The sequence below is a fragment of the Misgurnus anguillicaudatus genome, chromosome 5 (assembly GCF_027580225.2).
Source record: "Misgurnus anguillicaudatus chromosome 5, ASM2758022v2, whole genome shotgun sequence".
Lineage (NCBI taxonomy): Eukaryota > Metazoa > Chordata > Actinopteri > Cypriniformes > Cobitidae > Misgurnus > Misgurnus anguillicaudatus.
Genome location: NC_073341.2, coordinates 36,366,822 through 36,382,627, shown reverse-complemented (window position 1 = coordinate 36,382,627; position 15,806 = coordinate 36,366,822). Strand labels below are relative to the sequence as shown.

The 15,806-nt window shown below is 37.5% G+C and overlaps 1 protein-coding gene across 2 annotated transcripts in view; it reads left to right on the top strand.

The window, feature by feature from the left end:
* The first annotated feature begins 2,313 nt into the window (after positions 1-2,313).
* The window catches only part of LOC129413720 (BICD family-like cargo adapter 1), a 49,877-nt gene continuing 36,384 nt past the window's right edge, over positions 2,314-15,806 (top strand). For both annotated transcript variants that reach the window (XR_008634068.2, XM_055167485.2), the window contains exons 1-2: positions 2,314-3,045; positions 5,998-6,213. Coding sequence is in view for 1 of the 2 variants with exons in the window: in XM_055167485.2 (XP_055023460.2) it covers positions 2,695-3,045; positions 5,998-6,213 (567 nt within the window). In the remaining variant the exon portion in view is untranslated. The remainder of the gene's footprint in view (positions 3,046-5,997; positions 6,214-15,806) is intronic.

Below are 15,806 nucleotides of genomic sequence, written 5' to 3'. Positions count from 1 at the left end.
TAAATTTTTTGCATAACATATGAGTTTGTGCTGTGTGTAATTATATAAATACACACACATTCATGTATGTATTTAAGAAACATTTACATATATATGTTTTGTATTTATTTATATATTCCATATTATATATATATATATAAATAAAAAAATTATATATAAATAAAACATTTCTTAAATGTATATATATATATGTGTGTGTGTGTGTGTGTGTGTGTGTGTGTTTAAATATACATAATATTTACACACATCACAAACTCATATGTTATGCAAAAAGTTACTTTTATTTTGTATGAGATTAATCTAGATTAATCTATGCAAAAATTCTTCTTGATGAGCAAAATGACCTAAGAAAATAAGCCTAGTTTATAGACAAAAATATACAATTTAAGTAAATATCTGCATAATATTTTGTTGAATTTAGTGTTTAAGAAAAGTGTTCAAGATTTTTTTGCCTACAAACTAGACTTATTTTTTTAGGGTCATTTTGCTCATCCAGAAAAAGCATCTTAATTTAAGAATTTTACTGAAAACAAGACAAAAATACTAAGAACATTTTTTCTTGAAAATCTTTTTTTGCAGTGTATTCATTATGTCATTTTTTACCCAGCATTATTGTTGTGTTATCCATTGAAAACTTATGGTTCATATGTTAATGACAAAAATTACTTTTTATTCCTCACAAATGACAAATAACTGGTGTTAGTTTATAAGAATTATTATTTTAATATGAATACTGTTTGTTTATTATTCAGTTTCTTTCTTGCTTGATATATTATATCATGCTTTAAACTCATACATAAGTCATTTACAAGATATAAAACATGATATTTAGCTGTGCATTAACAGATATCTCTCTGTCTCTCTTTCTCTCTTTTTATCTCTCTCTCTCTCTGGAGAGTGATTGTGTTTTAATCATAAGGATTAAAGGGAAAGCCTCAATCCAAACATGTTTACTGTCTTTCTGAGTTTAGTAAATGACTCGTATGGATGAGCAGTGATGGGGTTGTAAGAGAACCAAAATCCCATTGACCCATTTATCTTTCTATGAACATACTCACTAAAACACAACAATTATATTGTATACTACAGGACAGAACTGTTAGGAAACCACTGCGGCACATCTCAGAACCACAATGACTGCAGTTAGCATTATAGTGTGAGAGTAAATAAACATTAGTAGACCATCACAGTCAAGCAGAACAGACAGAAAAGCAAAAGGAGGTAAAATAAGGAGGCGGCAGGGAAATCCATGTGATTACTGCTGCTATTGTGGAATGATCATAACATGAGTTTGTAAACCTGAGTTTGTTTGTTTGTTCAGAATGCAGAAATCCAGATGCGTGGTAAAGAGGTCAAGCCCTTCAAAACACAATGATATCAATGTGTGTGGGTGTGCGTGCGTGTGTGCGCGTGTGTGCTTCAAATAATATATGAAAAAAACTATGTCTTACTAAAACATTACTTGTGTGCATTTAGAGTCTAATCCATGTCCGGGAAACCACCCCATATGAGTTTAATCTTCTTATTTAGTACATAATGTATAATGGGCAGATTATTGTTTATGTTCACCTATAAAAGTCTTTTTCTGCCTATTACTGATGACAGTTTGGACAAAATGAAATGACAACTACACACAGATATACACTAATATAATGTGTTTAAAGGAATCTCCTTACAATACAAATGTTTTTTTTTTACGTAAATATCCATGAGGTGACCAGATGTCCCCATTTTCTAGGGACAGTCCTGTCATTCATTGGTGTTCTGTTCTCTACAAACCTACAACAATAAAAAGACGAAAACATTCAAAATGTTTTGTCCCGTAGCCTATTTTAATTCATGGATAATAACAAAGGATTGAAATGATATTTTGACCATTGAACTAGGAAATGTCCCTGCTTTTCATTAAAAAAAAATCTGCTCAAATTAATAAACATAAAATACAAACACAGGTTAAGATATATTTTTTAAATAGCCTACTGTAATTGTTTTAGTGACATATGAAAAATGTACAGGTAATTTTTTCAGGTGATTATTTTCAGCAAAAAAACACAAAAAACAAAAACAGTTTTTTTTCTGTTTTACACTATCACAGAAAATCATTGATTTTCCAAATAAAGTCGTGACTTCCTCCAAGAGCGTTGATTTACAATCCAGGCCATACGAGTCCCCAACAACACAATTATATCACCAGCATTCATGTGTCTTTCACCCAGATCTGCTGAAACATATGGCGTTATCACAATCGACCAATGGGCGGCTACGAGGAACAGGTAAATTAGCTGACGTCACGGAAGTGGGAGCGCGCTTGGGGTTGGGAACAGGCTCGTGCGCGACAGCGAACCGCGTATTTGTCCGCCGTATAGGCCGGAGGTCTGCAAAATGACTCCGGTGTGGCGATAAAAATGGGGAAGAACCGGGACCCCGGTGGTTTGGGGTGGACACAACAACTGGACGGCGATCGCCAAGGAGGTTAACGCGAGGAAAAGGCGTCGTTTCAAACAGATTTAAATGGCTTGATGCATTTTATTTCAACTAATTGCCTCAAAAACTACTGGATAGCGTTTGATCCACCTATATATCCATCATTAATCCACTTCCATGGCGTTATTATCGACCCACACAGGTCACCCAGACCCAGAACTAAAGCAGGCTGACCGGATTTAAGCCGATTAAGCTGTGGTATTCCCGGCGATGTCCGCGTCCTGCCTCGACCTGCGCAGCGCGATTTCAGCACCACCGCAGCTGGACAGCGACCGTATGGAACACACGAGCCGCCCGCTGACGCGTGCCGCGCCCGGTGGCCTCGGTATGGCTCTGGAGGAAGAGCTCGCAATACTGACCGGCGAACGGGAGGAGGATGTACAGGTATCCGTCTCGGAGACACCTGTAAGCGGACAAGACTCTAATCTACTGTCGCTGTTACGACAGAAAGAGAAAGACCTGGTCATCGCTGCTAAACTGGGCAAAGCTCTACTTGAAAGAAACCAAGACCTCACAAAGCAATATGAAAAAATGACCAAGGATTTAAATGACAAACTTGAGGTGAGGCCTCTAAACCTTCAAGCATATACAGAAATTAATACATTCCTAAAATATATCTCTAAAGCACTATATAGCAACTCAAGAAACCTGCACAGGCAAAAATGTCTCTTATCAAGAAGAAAGTTCTGTGCTGTATCTGAGGTGAAGAACCTTTATGTGTAAGGTGTAGTTGTGTCTTCAAAACATATATCATGCACTGTCAAAAAATGGTCCCTAGTTTTCACTACACTTTAAAAGGTCCTATATGTACCATGTAAGTACAGATATGTATTTGGTACCAATATGTACCCATGAGGTACTATTAAAAACTTTTTAGGTGAAAAGGTATACTTTTTTAAAAGGGTACCGCCCCTTTGACAACTACACTCCTGTTGGGTCGTTTTAACCTATAGTTGGGTAACAACAACCCAACATAGGGTTATTTATTACCAAACAGCTGGGTTTGTCCATATTTGACCCAACTATAGGTTGAAACAAGCATGCATTTTTAGTGTAGCTTTCACTGGGGCGGTACTCCTTTGCACCTAAAGAATTTATATGAGTGGGTTAAAAATGACCCAATTTTGGGTTGTTGTTATGCAACCATGGGTTATAATAACCCAGTAGTTGGGTTAACCCAGCCATTTTTAGAGTACAGGGCTATATTAGGACAAAATGTATACAAATGGACAATTACTGACACTGTAGTGCTGCAACCTATGGGTACGGTTACAAGAATTCATTCTGCTTTATTATTATTATTTATCAGTATATACCATATTATCAAAAGTGTAATGATCTAAATTATGTAAACACATTTAGTCCCATACTGTTATATAAACTATATAATACTACAAGCAGGAAGCAGTATTTCCTATACTGGACACATCTGAAGAGTATATCTTTACCTGTTGTTTACAAACTTAATCTTATTTACAAATAAGACTATTACGATTGTTTTAACCTCAAATGTTTTTAGGACACAAATACTTTATTTTATTATGGTTTGGGTAGAGCAGGGTTGAAAGTACAATTTTTCAGAAAAACTTAAAGGAATATTCCATTTTCTTAAAAGAAAAATCCAGATAATTTACTCACCACCATGTCATCCAAAATGTTGATGTCTTTCTTTGTTCAGTCGAGAAAAATGATGTTTTTTGAGGAAAACATTGCAGGATTTTTCTCATTTTAATGAACTTTAATGGACACCAACAATTAACACTTAACTCAACACGTAACAGTTTTTTTCAACGGAGTTTCAAAGGACTATATACAATCCCAAACGAGGCATAAGGGTCTTATCTAGCAAAACGATTGTCATTTTTGACAATAAAAATAACAAATATACACTTTTAAAGCACAACTTCTCGTCTAGATCCGGTCGTGATGCGACAGGAGACCCCACGCAATACGTCATGACGTCAAGAGGTCACATAAGACGACCGCGAAACTCCGCCCCAGTGTTTACAAGTGTGTTGAAAGAGGACCGTTCCTACGTTGTTGTATGTCAACTGATACTAATTAATGTCTTTGTGTCAGTTTATTGTTTAAAATGGTCCGCAAATGTGTGTTTTATATATGTAACACGTCACGTGACCTCCCTACGTCACTACGCATTTACGTTAGGTCGCGCTGGACCGGGCCTAGACGAAAAGTTGTGGTTTAAAAGAGCATATTTTTTATTTTTCTGTTTTGCCCCATTGACTTCCATTATAAAAATTTTATTTTGATTTCAAAGCCATGAAAAAAAAAATCTGATGCTGCACAAAAACTAAAAATGCATCAAAGCCAATGTTTTTACTAATGTTTGACATGCCCAAGACTGTGATAAAAGGTATAAAAACACGCCACAATCACTTTTTATATTGAAAATCAGTCATTTTGTGGGTTTTTCCCCAAATCAATTATGAACTTGGAAATTAAAGAGTTAAAATCATGGATTTTTGTAAACATTTGGTAGTTTTGATCAGTAATGAGGTTGATTAACAGATTTATGTGAAAAAAAAGAAACAAAATTCATCTGATAATTTTTTACAGCCATTTAAATTAGTGTATATAAATATAAATCATAAATGTATAAATATATCGTTGAGTTTTGTTTTTTAAATCAAAGCATTTTTCCAAAATGTGTGTCAATATAAGATTGGTCACCAAAAATCATTCCATTTGCTTAAACACAGAGAAAGTTGTGGCCAAACGTCCCCAACAACCCATAAGGGTTCAAATGAATATGTTTATTCGATCTGATGTTGAGCATGAATTGGGCCCTGTGTCAAACAGAGACTATGAGTTGAATCTCATTCAGTCTTCTGAGTGATCCTGCAAGCAAAGCTGAAGCTCTTTGGGTCTCTTGAGAGGCAGACACCCGGCAGATAACTGGCAGGTCTCCATGCGACTGTACCTCATGCACCATCACATCTTTAACTTAACTTTGAATCTAAATCTTATCTTCAATGTATGTCCATATAAAATATATAAATACACTACATGTTATATTTGATATGCTTTAAGGAACCTTTTGGCATATGCAAATAATTAGCATTGAAACGACTGTAAATGGGTTTGATGGCCTTCACAGCACATTTCACAGGCTTTAATCAGTGTCACATTTAATCTTCTGCAATTACAGCCGCAGTGCTCTGAAAGGTGCCTGCCTAACCCTGCAAAAGACCTTTGTTTCACAGACCATGAAGTCTAGGTGTTTAAGTATCAGCAGTATGAAAAATCTCTTCAGTAATGAAAAAATGATTGGCTTGCATGGAACGTATAAATCCCAAAAACTTCATTACATCACAGCGGATGAAATTTTAGCTCACCTCAGTTCATTGGCTAAAACATTTTCCAAGTGGGCAAAGAAGGAAGCAAGCAGATTATATAGTACCTGTTAGGCTGTATGGCTATAGACACCAGTAAGACATTAACAAATAACTTCAGGTGTTACCTCACTGTGATTGCATCTCGCTCTCTTTTCAGCTCCTGGAGCGGGAGAAACACGAGCTGAGACGTCGTCTGGAGAGACGTGAGGGTGAATGGGAAGGTCGGGTGGCAGAACTGGAAACGGATTTACAACACCTGCAGGAGGAGCTTGAGAAACAACAGGTGCAGCTGCGTGAGGCAGACCGCGATAAGAGCCGCGCCATCAGCGAGCTGTCCGAACAGAACCATCGGCTCCTGGAGCAGCTCAACAGGGTGAGTAAGATCTAAATGAGAACTAAGGTTTCGGGAAAGACAATGGGTCAGTAAGAAGTAAAGTAACATCTTGTTTATGGGAAAAACAATACTTTTTTGTAAGCCAAGTATTTCAGGTGCTAGGAGTCCTGATGCAAACCCAGTTAAGAAGGTCTGATATTGTTTGTACAGCCTATACAGTCAGTCCAGAAGGATGGTGTGCAAACAGGTGCTTATTTGAAAACAAAAAAGTATATAATGCATGACTTTAGATCAAACTTTTTGTGAGCAAGGGCTACCACAATAGATAAAACAATCTGGAGGGCTACTTTTAGATATAAGTCCCTTTCACACATACAGTCTTTACTGGTAATTTACTGGTAAATTGCAGTTAACAGATCATGTGTGAACAGAACCTTTCCGGTTAATCAGTGCTCCCAATTTACCAGTAAGACAGGTTGTAAGATAACCAGTAATTTACCGGTAAGCGCTATGTGTGAACGAAAATTAGAGGATTACCGGCATTTAGAACGGACGACGTCAGACCGTGCTGACAGGTTCGGCCAATCATAGCGTTTTAATACAGATGACGCGTTTACCGCCGCACTGTTTACGGACGTTTCCACACACATGCTGCTTGAAAGTAGAGCACACCTGAAGTTTACGTCCACATTTCTTTACCAAAGTTGTTTAAAACAGCTTACCGCCGAATTGCCGACGTCCTTCCTCTGTGAAGCCTAACGTGCAAACAGTAGTGTTGTTAAAAACACATTTTCGGTTTGACGTCGTCTCATTCAATGTTGTTTGGTCATGAGCAACTTCGTGACTGTTTACCACAGACGTGAAAACAGCAAAATACGGACCGTGGATATGAACGACGTGGATTGTTTACAAATACAACACTGAGCTCGCCGCGTGCTACAGGTACTTCCGCTTTCTCAACGAATTTACCGGTATTTTGATACTGATGTTTGAATGATGTTTTACTGGTAAAATAACGGAACGCCACTGCGTGTGTGAACAGCACATTTTTACTGGTAAATTCATTCTGGTTTACTGTGGGAAAGAGGCTTCTACTTAAAACTTTTTTGTTTTACTTGTTGATTTTATTTTACTTGTGTATATGTTTTATAGCTTAAAATGTTAGCATAAATAAATAAATATTAAAATTGATACTATTAATAGAATGTGCTTTGGCGGGCTACTCACAGACTCCAAACAGGCAACCATGTTGGAGACCACTGCTTTATATTCATTGACAGAATTGTGAACAGTGACTTTTTTCTAGGGCGCTCGATGCAAAGTTTGTCACAACATGTATGTAGCCCATCAGGTGTTGTGTGGCTCGTAATTTCAAAGTAAGTGTCCTGCACGACGAGTGATCCTATGTGCATCACGTGTCTTGTCAAAATAAGTGCCTGCTGCAGATGCGTCTAAAGGGTTTATGATAGTGTGAAAATCATATGAGTGATTCCAACATTATGGATGTAAAATTTGCAGTCAAAACCTGAAATCTAAATCCTCAAAGAATGCATTTTGTCAGAGATTTAGGCAGATAAACCCAAGCGCAGACACGTGTGGACAGGACAAGACTTTTATTGTAAAAGACAGGGGCAAAAACAAAAACCCACAAGGGGGCAAAACAAGACAGGATATAAGCTACAATAAACTAACACTGGACTAGACACAAGACTAACAAAGTACTTTACAAATGACAGAAGACAAGACTAGAACTACACTAAACTGGGTACACACAGGAACGACAGGCTTTAACACAGGTATCAACATCAATAACATCGGACGAACGAGCACAGAACAATGAAAACAAGGACTTCAAATAGGGAGCAAATGATGAGGACAACAGCGAAACTAATAGACGAAGATGACAAGGGAGCGGGGTAAAAGAGACAAGACACTGAAAACACGTGACTGGAAACAGACATCCAAAGCCACGTGTCCCCACACATAACATGGTACTGTCAGAACCCTGCCACTAGAGACTAGATTCTAAACCTGACAGGATCCTGACACATTTATTATTAATATATTGATATTTATCCATTAATATTTTCCTAAACCCCTGTTTTTAAAGTCCACACATCTGAAAAATATCAGTCTATACCAGTCATTCTTAAAGTGTGGTCCGCGGACCACTAGTGGTCCGCCAAACCCCCCCAGTGGTCCGCCAAAAGATGACCTAAACTAGGCAAGTGTTTATACAATCGTCCCTTATTTAAGTAGATTTTTAATGCACTTGCGAAACTGTGATATCAGTTCTTGCCATTCTGTTTTAATAACGTAAAAATGGGTCGGTGGCTAAACCAAAGAGGAGTCAAAAAAAAAGATCAAGCGTCAACTGAAAGCACCTAAAATCCACAGATCTATTAGTTTTGTAATGTACTAGTTTTTGTTTAATGTGTAAAATCCCTGTAATTTCAGTGATTTTGGACATTAAGGGGACATTTTTTTCAGCATTTTATTGTTACCATAGTTACAATCATAGACTTCATATACCCACCACCTCAGTTTTAAACTAATGGCTCTTTGGAAAGACATTAAGTTGGACCTAGGCTGTTATAGTATGTTTAATTGCAGTTTTTTTTCCACATGTGCAGTTTGTTGTTCATATTAAGCTGCAACTCATTTCACATTTACTTTTTCAAATGAAATAAAATTCATATAATAATTTCTGAACATAGCATTGCATTTGTTTTTTAAAAATTCGTTTTTGATTTGAAACAGCTTAGCTTATCCTTCCTATTTTGTTGTTTTTTGGGGGAGTGTGAGAGTGGGATTCTGTTAGGTGGTCCTCAGAAAAATAAATGGAAGATAAAGTGGTCCTTGGGCTGAAAAAGTTTGAGAAACACTGGTCTATACTCATGTTTTCTGTTTTAAATTAGGGAAATAAAATAATATACATGTATTATGGATGTGGAAAAAAAGGAAACGTAAAAAAAGTTTTTCGGAGACAACATTTGTAGGAATTCTGTAAATTAAAATGCACAAAACAAAAGCAATAAAACCCAACAAATGAAGAAGGGACGATTATAATTTTTTTTACATGTGCATTTTTGAGGAAGAAGCAATATTATTCATCTGAGAGTTTTCCATTAAGTGACAATTCTATAATTACTAAGCTACAAAAATAACTGCTTTAATACTTTAATAGACTTTGCATGGGTAGGGGAGACCGGGGCTGGTTGTCTCACGGGTTGGTTGTCACACTGCTTATTCCAGACATACTACATGGTGCTGTGGTACAATTTTGATATCAATTTGTTAGCCTTTAATAGCTTACTCATCAGACACAAAACATTGAGGTTAGGAGACAATTTTTTATTTTTATGGGTCAGAGTAAATGTTCATGTTGGTGTTGTTTTTGTGTTGAGATCTTGTAGGATATTAGTCATTCAAAAACAAAACACTCATTAAAAAGCCAAAAGTAGTAGCTTTATTTTGAGTCATCTTTTAGCTATCAAGTTAAAGCCGTGTGGTAGCTAGCTTATCATGTTTGTCAAGAAGTCAGTTGGGGATGGTTGTCTCATAGCTTGCGGGGTTGGTTGTCACATGTGAGTATTGGACATGTAGACCTTTTAAGACTGTTGGTCTGTTTGTTTGTTTTTGTTTGCTGTTAAAATAAAATAAATAAAGCATTAAATAAAGATGTTTTAACACTAAAAAATTATTTCATTTTATTTCTCAACACAGTAGACAATTCAAGTAACTGATCACCCACTTTAATCCCGTTGTTTATACATAATGGGCATTGATCACAACTATCATAGGGGTGTTATTCATATTAAAACTTATTTGCAGTTTCTAGCTTAAAAAACTAAAAGTTGCACATTATCTTTTCAGATCCCAATTTATCACTGAGATCCTATTGAACCACTATAGGGACAACCAACCCCATACCGTGATGGGGTTGGTTGTCGCATTGTGTCAGAGTGTCTTTGATGGTTAATTACTTCCTGTTACAATACATTCTAAAAGTAAAAAGTATACACATTTAAAGCCAAGACCCCACGTTTTCATTTCATGTAGGAATTACTGCTGAAAGATATTTTGAAGATGAGCAATTCATGCATGAGTAAAAATTGTGACAACCAACCCCGGTCTCCCCTATTTAAACCACCAAATATTGATATCTGAGATATCAGTATGGGTAAAAGCTTTACTTTTCATGGTAAGGTTGACATTTGCATAAAATTGCCCATATGTGACCTTTGAAAAAAATGATCATTACAATAAAGCAACATAGTGCAGTTTTTATAGAGAGTTACCATCACATTATTAAACAAAAAGAAGGTTTTATTGCATTCATTTACTAGATGCAGTGAATGTTGTTTTCCTGATTTATTATTATATTGTAGTTTTGATGGAACAACTACAAATGACACAACAGTTGTGATTTTATGGGAAATGTGCATGAAATCCACTGATTTGATTATGTGGTATCGCCCTGCCTCCAGTCCAGTTGGGACCAATGCAGTTTACGCTACACTGTCTGTAATGTTCCTACTGAGTCACTCATAACAATAGTGAGCATTTGAGCTTTAGTATTGGCTGGTTCTGCTGGCATCCCTCGTTCACGTCCGCATCTGAATTCTGCTGGGGTTTTATTGATTTTGCTGCGGGACACTGATAGCGATGCAGTATTGACACAGCAGAGGTCACATCACAACGCCTTCCTGTTTGTAAACCAGCTTCTTCATCTGTGATGTTAAATCATCTCAACTGTCCATAACACTAAACCTCCAGTCTCTTAATAATGTAACCCTGTCAGTCCTGTTTAACTTCATTTACTCTTAATGTGACAGACACACACACATATTTGAGTGCATTACACACATCTTATCATTATCACATGTGCTGCGCTGCTAATAAAATACACACACAACAGATGTAAAACACAGATGCTAAAAAACTGACAGGGCAAACACTTGATTAGATATCTTAAAAATAAAAAAAGAATCTTGTGATAAACTATAAAGGGTGTCGGTGATTGTTGGTTATTTCTTTGACATTGCAGAGGTGTTTTAGGGATTAGTTTAAGGCAGGACTAGGCCTTAGTTTTATTAGGAAATATAACTAGTTTTTACAAACATGCTTTACTAAAAATATTACTTGTGTGTATTTTGAGGCAAAACAAAGGGCAATGGTGTATCTTAAAGGATTAGCCCAGATAATTTACTCACCACCATGTCAAAATGTTGATGTCTTTCTTTGTTCAGTCGAGAATAAATTATGTTTTTTGAGGAAAACATTCCAGGATTTTTCTCATTTGAATGGACTTTAATGGACCCCAACACCTAACAGTTTTAATGCAGTTTTAAAAAGCAGTTTCAAAGGACTCTAAACGATCTCAAATGAGGCATAAGGGTCTTATCTAGCGAAACGATTGTCATTTTTGGGCAAGAAAAATAAAAAATATGCACTTTTAAACCAACACAACTTCTCTTCTTCCTCCGGCTGTGTGACGAGCCAGTGCGACCTCACATAATACGTCATCACGTCAAGAGGTCATGGATGACGTATCGAAACTACGCCCCAGTGTTTACAAGTGTGGAGAAAGAGGACCGTTCCAACGTTGTTGTATGTCGAATGATAATAATTAATGTCTTTGTGTCAGTTTATTGTTTAAAATGGTCTGCAAATGTTTCATATATGTAACAAGTGACCTTTTGACGTCATTACACAATTACGTCGGGTCGCGCTGACTCGTCACACAGGCGGATGAAAAAGAGAAGTTGTGGATTAAAAGTGCATATTTTTTATTTTCCTTGCCAAAAATGACAATCGTTTCGCTAGATAAGACCCTTATGCTGTGTTTGGGATCGTTCAGAGTCTTTTAAAGCTCTGTTGAAACTGCAATTTTAAACTGCATTAAAACTGTTAAGTATTAAAGTCCATTAAAATGAGAAAAATCCTGGAATGTTTTTTCAAAAAACATATTTTTTTCTCGACTGAACAAAGAAAGACATCAACATTTTGGATGACATGTAAATTATCTAGGTTATTTTTAAGAAAATTGACTAATCCTTTAAGATATGTCAGGGAATGTTTTTTCAGTTTGGACAGCTCTTATATTTATTTTATTCTAGGGCCACATTTAAACATAGCCGGGTATTTAGAGAAACAACTATTTCCCCGCATTCAATAATAACATCGTGCACACAACATCGTTTTCAAAAAACTTGTAATTTACATCAATCTGCATAAATACGCCATTGAGCGCCATAATAACTATGCCAAAACCTATGGGCAGCAGTGTAGGGTGAGGAATAAAGCCATGCAAGCCAATCAAAATCCTCAGAATCGACACCAACAAATAACACAAGCGACTTCCTGTTCCTTTCAAAACAGCAAACATAGGGCGCTCACATGACGTTAAGGATTTTCTGGGCATAAAGTGAAGTTTCAGAACCTAAAACCCTGTTTCTCCCAGTTGACACGGCAACACATAACTGGGTTCATCAGAAATCTCCACTTTGGCCGGAGGTTTTAGGAATAATCGTTTTCTGTGATAAAAACGGGGTTTTCTTGTAAATGAGAGGCCAAACCGCAGGGAAATATCTGCGTTTTCCTTCCCCTATACTGAAAAATCCAGCTAAGACCATTATAAGCTGGTAGCTAGTTTTAGCTGGTTTAAGGTGGCACTAGCTGGTTTAAACTGGTCCTTCCAGTCTCCCAGGCATAGGACTTGTCTAATCCCTGTCCGGGAAACCGCCCCTTAAAGTTTACAAGGGGGCCTATTATGCTCATTTTTAAAAGATGTAAATTAAGGCTCAGGTGTGCCTACAATTGTGTCTGTAAAGTTTTAGCTCAAAATACCCCATATATCATTTATTATAGCATGTCCAAAATCACCCTATTTGGGTGGGAACATAAATGTGTGTAACTTTAAATGTCAATGAGCTACAGCTCCTCACTTCCTTGCTTTTGGTTAAAAATAGATCCGATTCCTGTGAATACAGTCTCAGACAATAGTATCTTTAGTGCTTTGCATTAGTGCTACCATATTTTGGGCAAACATGAACTGAACGTACTGTATTACTGCCTGATGAACGTTACTGTGAACTCGTTCATTCTGGTGTTCGTGAACGGCACGCTTTCTCAGTTTCACGTCGTTCAATAGGGTGCCAGATTCCTATAGAGTCTTCCAGGCGAAAACCCGGCTAAAACACACTGTAAACAGGCCTTAGGGCTCAGTCACACCAAAAGCGTTTATGGCAGTTGCAGGCGCCTTTTTTGAATGATATTCTATGGGCAGGGCGCGTTTGCGCGCTGTTTATGCGCGCCGAGCGCCTTGCGGTTTTCTGCCGCCTGTCGCGCACGCGTTTTTGAAGGAGCGCTGAGCCGAGAAAGCGCCTGACGTCATTCGCGTCTTCCATTGTCCAATCGAATGAGGGGAGAGGCGGGCCTTACGTTGTGGTCAGTGAAGTTTACAGTTGCTTTGAAGAACCGGACTCCACTCGCTCACTCTCTCCTGCGTGTTTATGCATCTCTCACCCTCAAACAAGGTCAGAGCAAGCGCCCTCTTTTTAAAGTTTCTGCTAATATGACAGTTAACAGCAAAAGAGCGCTCACGCTTCAATATTTGATTGACAAGACAGCTGACTCGGTGGTTGCTTAGCAACATGAAAAGCCGCGCCGCACTGCTCTTTTTTTAAAAAAAGGCAGTGCGTCGCGCCTTGCGTTTGCAAGCGTTTAAAGCGCTTTTGGTGTGACTGCACCCTTAATGTGTAGCGGAAAAAACACCCAATCTGGCAACATCAACTGGTGAGTGCTTCATCGCTGCATGCGTCATGAAAACAAAGAGCAGCATGTGACGCACTGACTCTGGATGCTGCTGAAATCCCTCTCACATAGTTTAACATTAAATAACATCATATTTAACCCAAATCGTTAACGATTAACATAGGCTGCTAACGCATATTCTGGATCTTAAAATAGACTCTGACTAATGCCCCATTCAGACAGACAGCGACCACCAGTAGCAGAGCAACGCGATCTCATTCATTTCAATGGAAACCTGGCGACTTCCGGCTACACAAGCGAAAGTGACCGTTGGCGAGCATATGGGCATGTTTAGCGATGCAAGAAAGTTAAGAAAAGTTTAACTTTATGCAAATGTTGAAAAAGACAGGTGACACACAGCGATAACGTCGCAAGCTGTCTGAATGAGGGGTAGCTCACGCTATTTAACGTGCACGTGCGGTGTGTGTTACCTGTGAGTTGTCCTACACGTGACGCTGTGCAGCGCTTCTCGCGGTGTGCGACCCCCTTAAAGCACCCGACTAGGCTTTCAAGGTATGTGCAAGCAAATAAAAAATTAAAAGACAGTAAATGCTATTGTAAACCCTGGTTGGATAATGATTTAAAGTTGGATATGAAGATGAAATCTGACGCATTGCCTCAGTGTTAAAACTGATAAATAATTGCTGTCTGTGGTTCTATATGGGCTACAATGGCAGTAATTTGTAAAAAATAATATGGAGAAAAGAACTATAAATTAGTTCATTTTTGGAACTGTGAACTAGTTCAAAATTTTGAATTATGAACTATGAACTGAACTAGTTCATTTTAAAATTTGTGAACTTAGTTCATGTAGAAAGTGAACTTTCCCAACACTGAGTGCTAACAAACACATAAAGAAAAGTTTTTGGGTAAAATTAACCAGTTAGTGAGTGGCTGTGGGTGGGGCTTTATCAGTGTGATGTCACATTAACAAGAGAATCAAAACAGCATGCCTAATGAGACTGCTTTGATTTAATGGGGATTAAAAAAAGGAGAGGGTGGATTTTTTCATTGTACGGTTGTTGTGTTAATTCACTGCCAACACACTTTTATGTCCACTTTTATGTTGCATAATAGGTGCCCTTTCAAAGCATGTTGCTGTAAAGTTGATGGGGTGCTTGCTAGTTTATTGTGAGGTGGTTACTTACTGGAAACTAGACAAACAAAGAGATACTTGATAAACATACTGATGCATTTTGTTGGAAGTGACATAAGGTGGGTCAGATGAACTGTGTGACTCAGATGGGATTAGAATTTATTTCAGATCCTATTACAGCTGACAGATATAGAGAAAAAAAAGAAAGATCATCACAAATGATTGTTTCCCTTAAACACCACTGACAGAGAATAAAGACCTCATTAATATCATGTGCATCTCTGAATCAAGAAGGTTTTAAAGAGATGTCAATAAAAATTCTCATCAAGATCTTACAAAATCAAATTATCTCAGCCCTTTTCATTACCTTTATAGCTCTGTGTACGGAAGGACAGGCAACAGGAATCAATCTGAGAAGAAAAATGTTTATTACATGCATGAATGTAACTAAGACAGCATAAGTGTTTACATAATCTATTAAACATATTGTGTTATGTGAACAGATGCTTCTGTTGCATACGCACACACACAAACACCTGTCTGTCTGCCAGCCCTTAGGGCAGGACGTTGTCAAAAAAGCCAAAGCCCCAGCGACTTAATCTGATCAGAGGAGCATTTTACTAATTACATTAGAGGAAAGATTTAGAGAGACGAGGGGGGAACTAAACACACTCACATTTCATTATTGAAGTGGTGTGATTTTGTTCCTTTATAAAAG